General features: G+C 51.3%; 1 protein-coding gene across 2 annotated transcripts in view; it reads left to right on the top strand.

The window, feature by feature from the left end:
• The window catches only part of PEPD (peptidase D), a 114,424-nt gene that overhangs the window by 31,490 nt on the left and 70,238 nt on the right, over nt 1-12,696 (top strand). For both annotated transcript variants that reach the window (XM_027079349.1, XM_027079350.1), the window contains exon 7: nt 2,930-2,974. In XM_027079349.1, the coding sequence (XP_026935150.1) occupies nt 2,930-2,974 (45 nt within the window). The remainder of the gene's footprint in view (nt 1-2,929; nt 2,975-12,696) is intronic.

Below are 12,696 nucleotides of genomic sequence, written 5' to 3'. Positions count from 1 at the left end.
TTCCTGGACCAGGGGTCGAACCTGTGTTCCCTGCATTGGCAGGCGGATTCTTAACCACTGCGCCACCAGGGAAGTCCCGGGATGGAAGTTTAGATCATTGATTTTCAATGTTCTTTTCTACTGCCTACATTTAGAGCTATAAATTTTCCTCTAAGCACTGCTTTAGCAGCATTTCACCAGTTACGATATTTCATGGTTTTATTTTCTGATTTTATTATTTTCTCTTCTTTGAACTGTAGGTATTTAGAAGTTTATTGCTTAATTCCCAAACAATTTTGGATTTTATATTTTTCTGTTACTGATTTCTAGTTTAATTCTACTGTAATCAATGAATATTCTCTGTATTTCAACCCTTTGAAATTTGTTGAAACTTCCAACATATGATGTTGTTTCATGATAAGTGTTTCATGTATACTTAGAGAGCACGTAGTCCGCAGTTGTTGGCTGTAGTGTTCTGTATATGTCAATGAAATTAAGTCGGTTAATTGTATTGTTTGTATCTTCTGCAACTTTACTGATTTCTCTGTTTGCTTGTTCTGTCATCAGAAGAGGTATGTGAAAATCTGAAACTATGCTTGTCGATTTATCTGTCTCTCATTTCCGTCAATTTTTATAAATCAATTTTATTAGAATAAAATTTATGTACAATAAAATTCATTATGTGTATAATTCAGTAAGTTTTTTAAAAACAGCTTTGTCAGCATATAATTCACATACCTTATACAACTGACCCACTTAAACTGTACAACTAAAATGCCTTTTTGTATGTCTATAGGTTTGTGCAGTCATCATCACAATCAATTTTAGAATATTTTCATCACCCAAGAAGAAACCCTGTACCCATTAGCAGTCATTCCCTTGGCCACCACTAATCTATTTCCTGTCTATGGATTTGCCTACTTTAGCATTTGATATAAATGGAGTCATGCAGTATGTGGCCTTTTATATGTGGCTTCATTCACTAACTGTGTTTTCAAAATTCATCCATGTTGTAGCATGAATCAGTACTTTGGTCATTTTTGTGGCTGAGAAATATTCCAGTCTATGGATATATTGGTTTCTGTTTGCATAATATATCTTTTCCCATCCTTTCACTTTCATCTTGTGTCTTTGAGTCTAAAGTGTCTCTCTTTTTTTTTTGCGGTACGCAGGCCTCTCACTGCTGTGGCCTCTCCCGTTGCGGAGCACAGGCTCCGGATGTGCAGGCCCAGCGGCCATGGCTCACAGGCCCAGCCACTCCGCGGCACGTGGGATCTTCCCGGACTGGGGCACGAACCCGTGTCCCCTGCATCGGCAGGTGGACTCTCAACCACTGCGCCACCAGGGAAGCCCTAAAGTGTCTCTTTAGAGCATATGGTTGAGTCTTTTTTTATCCATCTATTCTGCCAATCCTTGTCTTTTTTTTTTTTTTGCGGTACGCGGGCCTTTCACTGTTGTGGTCTCTCCCGTTGCGGAGCACAGTCTCCGGACGCGAAGGCTCAGCGGCCATGGCTCATGGGCCCAGCCACTCCGTGGCACGTGGGATCTTCCCGGACCGGGGCATGAACCCATGTCCCCTGCATAGGCAGGCGGACTCTCAACCACTGTGCCACCAGGGAAGCCCAATCCTTGTCTTTTAATTGGAAAATTTAATCCATTTACATCTAACGTAATTACTGATAAGGAAGACCTTTTTTCTGCCATTTTGTTATTAGTTTTCTGTGTCATATATTGTTTTTGTTCCTCAGTTTCTCCATTACTCCCTTCTTTTGTGTTTAATTGACTTTTTTTTTGCAGTATACAGTTTTGATTCCTTTTTTATTTCATTTTCTGTATATTTTAGTTTTCTTAGTGGTTACCCAGAGAATTACAAATGACTTCTTAAACTTGTAATAATCTAGTTCGCATTAATATCAGTTGATTTCAATAGTACACAAAAATTATGCTCCCTTCCTTTGTGCTGTTATTGCATACAGATTGCATCTTTATACATTTCGCAGTGACCTACACAGGTTTATAATTATAATTATTGCTTTATGCAGCTATCTTTTAAATCAGATAGGACTTACAAACAGAATACATTTACACTGTTTCCGTACTTGCCTATGTAATTACCTTTACCAGTGCCCCTTTTCTCCTTATATGGATCCTAGTTACTCTCTAGAAACTCCTTTCACTATAGTCTGAAAGATTCCTTTTAGTATTTCTTATAAGCTAGGTCTTCTAGTGATGAATTCTCTCAGTTTTTGTTTATCTGGTACTGTTTTAATTTCTCTTTCATTTACGAAGCATAGCTTTGCTGCATATGGAATCTTCGTTGACAGATGGTTTTCTTTTAGCAATTGGAATATGTCATCCCGTATTCTGCCTTCTGGCCTCTGTAGTTTCTGATGAGAAATCAGCCATTAATCTTACTGAAGATCCTTTGCATGTGATGAATTGATTTTCTCTTACTGCTTTTAAGGTTTTCTTTTGACAGTTTGATTATGTGTCTGGGTGTGGATCTCTTTTGAGTTTATCCCACTTGGAGTTCATTGAGCTTTATGGATGTTTACATTGATGTTTTTCATTAAATTGGCAAAGTTTCTGGCCATTCTATTTTCAAATATTCTTCTGCTCCATTAGCTCTCTCCTTTTCTTCTGGGACTCCTATTATGTATATGTTGGTACACTTGATGGAAGAGGCTATGCTGTCTGCCTAGCGAGGGTGGAGGGTGACGTTTTGCAGCCAAGCAGCTTGTTCTCCAGCTGACTACACCTGGAGGACATGGCCTGGACTGCCAAGTCTGCTGCAGGACGTGAGCAGCAGCAGGCCTTCTGTTGTCCAGGGAGTCATGAAGTTAAAGTTCTCTTGGTCAGGCTTTCTCTTGGTATGTCTCGAATGAAGTATTTCTTGCTGGGAGATGATAGACCATGGAACTAATGGACTTGCCTTGTTTTCTTTCTGTAGGTTCAATGTCAACAACACCATTCTTCATCCGGAGATTGTGGAATGGTGAGTATGGCTTGTGGCTGTTTGTTGAGCTCAGCCCAGGAAGGTGAGAGACCCTGCTGTTCCCGCCCACTCCATCTCAGAGAGCCCCTCAGACAAGCTGGTCCCTAGAACTCTTCTCTCAGCCTCTTTTGTTTTGTATTTTTTGTTTGTCAGTTGGTCTGTTTTTCCAAAAGGGCACACGTCACTCGAATGTCAGTTAAATTTCTCTTTTTCTTTAGGAGTTTTTAAAAGAAATCTTACCATAAATGAGCCAAACGTATATAGCTCAGTTAAAGTAGATAGTGAAAAAGAATAAAAATAAACATCATACATGATCCTATTACCAGAAAGGTAAACATGTTTTCCTCATGTCACGCATATGTCACGACTAGTTGGCATCCTTTTTACGTGTCTTATGTTGCCTGCGCTCTTTTTCTGCTGGTACTGATAGCCCTGCCTGCAGTGTGTTTTCTGCTGGTTCGCAGCAGGGCGAGGTGCCTCTGTGGGCCCTTGAAGAGACCCTCCACCGATGTGCTGCCAGTTTTCTTCCTAAGCCATCGAGTTGTTTGGGTTTTTTTTAACTTATTTATTTATAAAATTTATTTATTTTATTGATTTATTTTTGGCTGCGTTGGGTCTTCGTTGCTGCGCACGGGCTTGTCTAGTTGTGGCGAGCGGGGGCTACTCTTCGTTGCGGTGTGCGGGCTCCTCATTGTGGTGGCTTCTCTTATTGCAGAGCACAGGCTCTAGGTGCGTGGGCTTCAGTAGTTGTGGCACACGGGCTCAGTAGTTGTGGCTCGCGGGCTCTAGAGCGCGGGCTCAGTAGTTGTGGCGCACGGGCTTAGTTGCTCTGCAGCATGTGGGATCTTCCCGGACCAGGGCTCGAACCCGTGTTCCCTGCGTTGGCAGGCGGATTCTTAACCACTGCACCACCAGGGAAGTCCTCGAGTTGCTCTTTTATAGCACTAAAACGTGTTTTATTTGTTGTATGGCTGCACTTATTCTGAATGTAGGAGAGCGGAGAGGCAGGGCTTTGGTTGTGTCATCCCCTGACTGGGAGGCGTGTGGACTCCTCACATCTGATCCTAAGGCCATGCGTCAGGTTCCCTGTCTAGTTGGGAGACCTTGCTCACCTGTCTTGAAGCACTTGGGAACACTGTGGCCTGAGGACGAGGATGAGTCAGCCGTTGAGTTTGGGGGAAGCGCAGAGAGGGGAGAAGGAGAGTGTGATCCAGGCCAAGGGGCCACTTGTTCAAAGGCTGGAGACAAGAAAGGTTGGTGGCTTTGTGTGGCCAGACTAGAGCCACACACTGCGGAAGTGGCCCCTGAGGTTGGTTAGAGAGACGGGCAGGGGCCGGGTGGGCCGTGGTGTCTGCCTGGACTTTGTCTTGAGAGAAATGGGAACCAGGGGAAACCTTCAAGGATTTAGGCAGGAGAATGGTAGGATCAGGCTTGCTTTTTTGTTGTTGTTTTTTGTTTTTTAAAAATGTTTGGCTTTGTTGGGTCTTCGTTGCTGCGCGCGGGCTTTCTCTAGTTGCGGAAAGCGGGGGCTACTCTTCGTTGTGGTGCGCGGGCTTCTCATTGTTGTGGCTTCTCTTGTGGAGCATGGGCTCTAGGCGCATGGGCTTCACTAGTTGTGGCATGTGGGTTCGGTAGTTGTGGCGCGTGGGCTTAGTTGCTCCGCGGCATGTGGGATCTTCCAGGGCCAGGGCTTGAACCCATGTCGCCTGCATTGGCAGGCAGATTCTTAACCACTGAGCCACCAGGGAAGCCCAGGTTAGCGTTTTTTAAAGCTGTGGGGCAGGAGTGGGAGCAGGCTGCCAGTTAGGAGGCTGCTGCAGGGTCCAGGTGGCTGTGGAGGGGTAGGTGACGGAGTTGAGAGTAAGGGGCAGTCAAGGGGAACGCTCCTGGGAGGAACCGGCCTTGACGCCTGAGTGAAGGGTGGAGTTGAATGTGACTCTGTTCTTGTCCTGAACAGCTGGGTGGTATGTCACCAAGATGGGGCAGGTGCTCTGGCAGGTGAGGGACTGCTGTGGTGTGTTGAGTTTGAGGCAGGTGCCAGCGGGAGAGAGGCTGGGCCAGAGGCGAAGATCTGAGGGCTGTCGACAGGCATCGATACTGACCCTTGCGAGAGCTGGAGGGTGGGCGGGCCAGCAGCTCTGTCGGCAGCCCTGACCCGGTGCCCATCCTGGCCGCACACTGTGAGCGTGGGGGCTTGTGTCCTTCCAGTTCACAGCCACCTCTTCTTGTTTTGATGAAGTAACAAATGCCTGGCCCTTCCATAGCCCCCAGCTGGCAGAAGAATAAACCCTGGATACTCAGGGACCGCATCCACCTGTGTCCCAGATGTGGCATCCCTTGTGGCCGCTTACATTCTGAGTGCTTTGGAGACCAGGGCTGGGTTGTGCACCCCAGCATCTCCTGAGGGACAAGCCATTAGTTCGTCACTTTGGGACGAGCATGCTTTAATTCTGGTGACATTTCCAAGGCGCTGAGGTAGATTCTGCGTTAATAAGATACTTCCCAGTTTTATTAAAGCCAGCAGCAGAAAGGACTTATTTGGCATTTGATGGCAGTAGAACTATTTTAGAAATGTCACATTGTCCTTACTGCCTCAGGGGTGTGTTTTAGCAGCGTGTGTTCTGGCCTCTGTAGTGACTGCCGTCATTCTCGGTGGGAGCCACGTGAGTCACCGTCATCGCCCTCCTCTGGGAACTGAAGGAAGGATTCTGGGTGGAATGGCGGGCAGGCCCCTCATTTACAGGAGAGACTGGGTTTCCATGGTATTAAATTATGGCTCATTGATGTATCTTTGGGCCCCTGTCCTGGATGCTTTTTCCAACGCCCCCCTCTCGGCCCGTGGAGAGAAGTTACCTGGGGTAATGGAAAAACTATCCAGTTGGGCATATCCAAATTCTCACCCCAGCCCACCCACCTCGGGAAGTCACTTAACTTCTCTGAGCCTCAGCTTCTTCATCTATAAAATGGGGACGTAGTAATGCCTAACTCACAGCATGGACGTGAAGATTCATGCTGTCTAACAATTACCATAGAGCGGGTGGCTTATGAGCAGCAGAAATTCATTTCTCACAGTTCTGGAGGCTGGGAGGTCCAAGGCCAAGGTGAGGACCCACTTTCTGGTTCATAGACGGCCGTCTTCTTTCTGTGTCCTCAGATGGCAGAGGACATCTGAGGGGTGAGGGAATTCTCTAGGGTCTCTTTTATAAGGGTACCAATCCCATTCATGAGGGTTCCACCCTCATGACCTAAGCACCCCCCAAAGATCCTGCCTCCAGATACTATCACACTGGGGATAGGTATCAACCTGTGAATTTGGGGGCAACGCAGTGTTCAGTGTATAACAGCAAGCCTCAGTTTCCACACCTGCAGAGTGGTCGTGGTCTCCCTTGGTGGATGGCTCAAGGATTGAGTGAGAGCAGAAGTCAAGTGACAGCACATCCTAGTAATCATGCTGTCACCTTTTGAGACTTCCTTTATGCAAAGTGCTATGCTAAGCACTTGACACACGTCACCTTATTTAAAGAGGTATTTTATTTATGTTATAAGGTAGGACTCTGATTATCCCCATGTTACAGGTGAGCAAACTGAGGCACAGGAAAGTGATTTGACCAAGAAAAAGCCAGGAGCTGAGCCCAGGCCAATGGTTCCAGGCTCTGATGCTGCCCCATGTGGCTCTGAGGAGTACCCTGAGGAGTGGGGGGTGCTGCCTGCGTGTCAGCCTCTCTCTCGATTCATTCTTGGCCATCCAACCTGCTCAGAACCCACAGAAGAGATCTCGTGGAGGCCAGGGTGTGGTGGGGTGGAGGGCCTGGGGACGTGCAGCTAAGCCTCCCCCAGCACCCCCTGCCACCCACACGTACCCCAGCTCCCAGGTGGCGGCTGAGCTGGGGGTTTGGGATCCTTCCCAGAGCCTGTCTGATTAGGAGGCCACAGGCAGCCTCTCCCAGCACGGAGGAGGCTTCACTTCTCGTTTGTGTTTGGGTGTCATTCATTTCCTTTCGGTGACGGCTTTATTGTTTTCCATTCTCTCAAGCAGTACCTTTCTGATTTTCTGTAAATTCCTCTCTAATCCTACTCTTCTTCCCCACAAACATGAGATCATAGCTGATCATTTCTTTCCTTGTGCTAGGTCTTGCAGTTTGAACGTGGAGGTCAAAAGTTGAAACTTAATAAGAGCAGGCGTATCTCACTTCCATAATTTAGTCTGTGGTTCTGCATTCCTGTTCAGCAGATGATTAAATTGATCTGAAGGTGGGGTAGGAAATAAAAGGAGATACCTCTGTGCTGTCTAATAGCTCGGCACTGTGGATTTCAGTTAAGCACCTCTGGAAGCCTCACAGAAAAGCAAGCACGTCAGCCGTTGCCACGCGCCTTCTCGGGTTTTAAGTGAGGCCGTGTTAACTTGAGTCGGTGTCATGCCAGGGTTAGAGCTGTTAGGTACACGGGGCGGAGGTGGCCCGCGTGTATTCATCAGGCAGCGAGGTAAGCTGTCTATTGCTGTTCCCCTGCCTTTCTGTGCATGGGAGACGGTGAGGGGTGGATGATTTGGGGCAGACACGCACCAGGATCCTGCATCCGGGGTAATGTGTTCCAAATTAGAAAAGGTACCTAGATGATGACTAAGAGTCTTGGTGTGTATATGAAAAGTGTTCCAGTAGGCTTGCTGTCTTTGTCTCCCGGTGAACAGGCATTTAACCCTAAGTCAACGAGAAAGCCAAGTGGAAAGTGGGGACCTGAGAGTAGTGGGGAGAACCTGGCTTACTGTGCACCGGGAGGCTGGACCCAGGATGTGGGAACAGTCAGGCCCTGGTCCCAGCTCTCCCCGCACGTGGCTCACGACTGCCTGGCCCCGGTCAGGTCTCAGGCACACTCAGCTTACCACGGGCTGAACCACTGTTTTCTTCCTGGCCCTGGTTTCTCTGAGAGGACTTATGGATTGAGCTTCCCGAGGATATGTAATCCCAACCAGCTCTTTCCTTTCTGTCCCTTCTGTTGTGCTGGGATTTTACCCTTTGAATCCCTGGCTCACAGGGTAGGGAAGGAACGGCCATGGGGGTCATGTGGTATGGAATTCCCGCACTCCTCTCCCGCAGAAGCCCCTGCACGTTCATCTCCGGGAGAGATGGAATTCCTGTCCCTTCAAATGGGTTTTGTGCAACACTGTGGCACTTTGATGCCTAGAGACTGATTCTGGAAATACTTCATCCTGTCTTGCTACTACTTTAATCAGTGGAGCATTCAGACCTCACTTAATTGATGCCTTAATCCTTCATTTAGTGCCCAGAGGCAGTTTTGTGACCTGTGAATATTTCAGGAAGAAAAAGATTGCACACATGAATCTCAGCTTGGTCTAGTCTTTGTCATTTCAGGCCAGTAGCAGGGGACTCTGTGCCTTCACCCCCGCCCCCCTGCCCGTGGTGCTGCCTTTCTCCCTGAGCAGCCCCCTTGATGTGGTGATGCTCACAGGCCTGGCCATGAGCTGGGGACTCTGCCTCAGGTCCTGCACATGTCGGGCACCTTCTCTTGCTGCCGGAAGAGCCTGAGTTGCCTTCTGCCCAGATGTCTTTTTTTTTTTAATTAATTAATTACCTTTTATTTTTGGCTGTTTTGGGTCTTTGTTGCTGCGCACGGGCTTTGTCTAGTTGTGGCGAGCAGAGGCTACCCTTCATTGCAGTGCAGGGGCTTCTCATTGTGGTTGCTTCTCTTGTTGCGGAGCATGGGCTCTAGGCGGGCAGGCTTCAGTAATTGTGGCACGTGGGCCCAGTAGTTGTGGCTCGTGGGCTTAGCTGCTTCCCGGACGAGGGCTCAAACCCGTGTCCCTGCATTGGCAGGTGGATTCTTAACCACTGCACCACCAGGGGAATCCTGTGCAGACGTCTTAAGTGGCATCAGGGCTGTCCTGTCCTGAGCCTTGGTCCTCTGATGCTTCCTGGAGGAGGTGACCTTCGTCCTCCCCTGGGGATAGAAGCCTTGCAGATGATATTTCTAACCACCACCCCACATGTCCTTGGGCTGGACAAAGCGGGGGCTGAGTGTGACACCCAGAATCCCTCACTCCAAGGCGACTGGGCCTACAGAGGCTGCACCGCAGCAGAATCCCCCTACCGTGCCTTTTTGTGCTTGGGAGTAAAGGAAATAGCCTCCTCAGATTCAGGGCGGTGGATTCTTCCTGCAGATGAGGAGAAACTGTGCAGAATGCCGGAAAGTCTTACTGTTTTCTGCTGTGATCTTAAAAACGGTTTCTGGTGCTTGTGTTGTGGAGATAACGGGGCCAGGCAGGGACGCCTGGCACTGGGGCGAGACTTCAGCCCCAGAGTGCCCTGTAGACGGTTGGGTGAGCCGGCACACAGCAGCCTTTACTTTCAGGGCCCTTAAGGCTTGGGTTCAACTGGGCCACGCCAGTGCTCAGCCAGGCCGGCTTCACTGGAGAACTGCCTTTGCCCTGGTTCAGTTAGATTTTTTCTTCTTTTTTTTTTAACATGACTAAAAAAAGTAAGTCCTGAGGCAACCAGCTAGAGGCCTGGTTTGTCATCTTCCCCAAAGTGAAATTAGGAAAGAAAGCAGGACTCTGGGCCTTGGTGGCCCAACATGCTGATCATCTCTGATAGGCAGGGAGCATGGTTCGGCCACGGCGCACGGGCCCAGCCGCTCCGCGGCATGTGGGATCTTCCCGGACCGGGGCATGAACCCGTGTCCCCTGCATCGGCAGGCGGACTCTCAACCACTGCGCCACCAGGGAAGCCCTGATGGGGTCTTTCTCCCGGCTCTTTTCAAGACTGAGGGTGCCTACGGGGCAGGGAGGAGGCGAGTGGAGAGCCTGTGGAGTGGGCTTCTGCGGCTGGGGCTGCCTCTTCCTGCCTTTGTGGCTGGGGGTGAGGCAGTGGTGGTGGGAGTTTGGACTGCTGAGGCCTGGGGAGGCTGTTCCCCACGCCCTGTCCTGACCGGGGCCTGCCAGGCTGTGCGACATCCCACGATGACCTGGTGAACAGCCCAGGGAGGGCGGGGTGGAGGAGGCCTCCTTTTCTTTTTGAGATGAACCATTCTGTCTCCTGGTTGGAAGGAAGATGTTTCCCAGCTTTGCTGCAATGCCCAGGTACTGTTCCTAACCCGTAGTTACGGTGTGTCTGCTCTGGGCCAGGCAGTGTTCTAGCCCTGGGACGCTGCCCCCCAGGGCTGTGGGCTTTTAGGGGGAGACTTAAATGAAAAGGAAATTACAAGCGTGATAGCTTACTGAGGATTCACATAGACTGCCCAGGGAATAGAGGGAGGGATTTAGCCTGGTAGGGGGCTGGAGGGAGCCCTTCCCTGCTTTCTGAGAAAGGGGCTAGAGGATGAATGTGCAGGAGCCGGTTCCAGGCAGAGGAGTCTCTGTCGGGGGTGAGGGGGTACGTGGTGGAGACAGGCAGGGTGTGGCCTAGAGAGCCTCCTGGCCGCTGGATAGAGTTTTAACTTCATCTGGACGACATCTAGAGGCTACTAAAGGTTTGAAGCCAGGGAAGCCTGGTCTGGTTTGCATTGCCCGAAGAGCCACAGCTGTGGTTGGGGAGCAGACAGGGCTGGAGGCCAGAAGAGCCAGGAGAGGATGTCCAGGCTGGAGAGAGTGGGGTCTGGACGGAGAGAGAGAAAGGGGAGGCGTGAGAGGTTGTGGAGGTGGAATTGCCGCCCTTGGTCGTCGGTTGGATGTGGGAGTGATGGACGGATGAGAGGGAGGTGCCCAGGTGTCTGCATGAAGCAGTGGGAGGTGGGGAGGTGTGGCTGGAGATGGGAGCCTGCGGAAGGGTGGGAGTCTCTGTCCTGCTGAGCTGGAGGTGCCTGGGGGGGTCCTGCAGGTGCGACGCAGCTGAGAGGCCTGTGCCGGAGCTGGGGCTTTGGGGGCAGGTGCAGCGGCAAGGCTGGGGGGCAGGGAGGGGAGGGCCTGTCAGAGCTGGAGGAGGGGAAGCAGCCAAGCACGTGCCAGCAGAGGCAGGCGTCGCGGGAGGTCACGGAATGCCTCTGGGTTTGGCACCCTGGGGGTTGTTGGTGAGGCAGTGCTGGCAGAGTGGCAGGGGCTGAAGGGAGAAGAGGGGAGGGGAGAGGGTTAGTGAGAAGATGGGAAGGAGGTTCGTAAAAGCTGCTGTCCCTCCTCTCCGGAGGCAAGGACTGTCAGGGTGTCCTTTCTGGAAACGTGGCTGGGTGGTGGGGGGAAGGCTTGGCTGGACGGGGAGGTGAGTGGTCATGGAGCTTCCAGTAAGAGTGGCAGGTGCACAGAGGCGCTTGGGGGCTGGGATCTGAGCCCATGTGTGTGTGTTGGGGGGCTGAGCCTCACTGACAAGAGGGCACCCCTTCCCTCGTAGGCGGGGAGAGAGGGGAGGATGGGGGTGGGGAAGGCTTGGGAGTTTGGAGAAGAGGTGAGAGTACACCCACCTGCTGGCTTCTGTGTTCTCCAGGAAGTAGGGGATGAGTTCGTTCATGTGACAGGGAGCCCTGGGAGGGCCCCGGGGTGGAGGAAGTTGAGAGGAGCCTGCACGCTCCCCCTGTGACTCCCGGCAGAGCTGGGGTGTGTGGAGGCAGGTGGCAGCTTGCTGTGCCGTCCGCCCAGCTGAGTGCTTTCCCCCTCAGCCCCCCGTGTCCTGCACACACAGGCCTGGGCTTTGGTTCATCCCTTGCGGGCGTTCAGCCGAGCCTGTGTGGATCGAAGGGCACAAGTCCTAGGGGGTCTAAAGTGTTGTCTGGAGTGGTGGCTAGAGGGCTGGAGCAGGGCTCTAGGCTGAAGAGAGAGGCAGGGGGTCAGAGGCGGTTGTAGCCTGGGCCTGGTTCCCACCTGTGTTGTCACTCTGGTCGTCACCGTCACCACGTCGGAGAATAGAGAGACCCGCTCCCAGCTCACAGATCCTTGGGCTGGTGCGGAGCAGGGCAGGAAGGAAGCGTCAGGGGCCGCTAGGTTATCTGTGAGTGGATTTGGACCACACCCTCCGGGGGGTAGAACTGCTCCCAGCGTCCCGAGGTGGAGCCAGAGCACCTTTATGATGGTAAAGAGCAAACTTAGGCTTCAGGGTCTGCCCCAGAAAAAAGAAGGCATGTTCATCTGGAGACAGGCTCAGTGGATTGGGGCTTTGTCTTTCCTACATCCCCTGGAAGGTGTCCCTGTGCTGTACGATGCCTTCCTCCCCTCCCAGCGACGAATGGCTGGCTGTCCCACGTGGGCATCATAGCTGCCTCTGGTGCAGGTGGGAGCGCCTTCCCTGCCATCCTCAGACGCCTCGTCTGAGGCTGGCTCAGGACCGTCAGGCCTCAGAGGTGGACAGTGGCTGGACGAGGGGTGCGCTGTGGACGGAGGGGCAGGCGCTGATCTGCCATCGTGACACTCCGCTTTGCCGATCTTGAGGGGGCTTTGGTGAAGGCAGGTCACCTTCACAAAGGGAGCAGCATCAACCATGAGGGATTCACTGAGGACTCCATGCGCTTAAGGACTGGGCCCACTGCCACTTACATGCCGTGAGCTGGAGGTGCTTATTTGAAATGGGTAGAAGTAGAAAAAGAATATTTATTTAGCTTCTCTACGGGAGGCTTCCTTGGGGTTGAGATTGATTGCAAGGACCAGAAACCTAACCAATTCTGGGCAAATTAACATGAGCTTATTGCGAGAACCCCAGTACCCCCCTGGAGTCCAGCTGGCAGGAGGTGCAGCGGAGCCTTGAAAGGATGGCAGGGTCTGTTGTTTGCACCGCCCCATCCCCATTCCC

The sequence above is a fragment of the Aethalodelphis obliquidens genome, unplaced genomic scaffold, assembly GCF_003676395.1.
Source record: "Aethalodelphis obliquidens isolate GAN/ISIS:26980383/991018 unplaced genomic scaffold, ASM367639v1 scaffold43, whole genome shotgun sequence".
NCBI lineage: Eukaryota > Metazoa > Chordata > Mammalia > Artiodactyla > Delphinidae > Aethalodelphis > Aethalodelphis obliquidens.
Note: the sequence above shows the minus strand (reverse complement) of the source record. Positions and strands in the feature narration are given on the sequence as shown.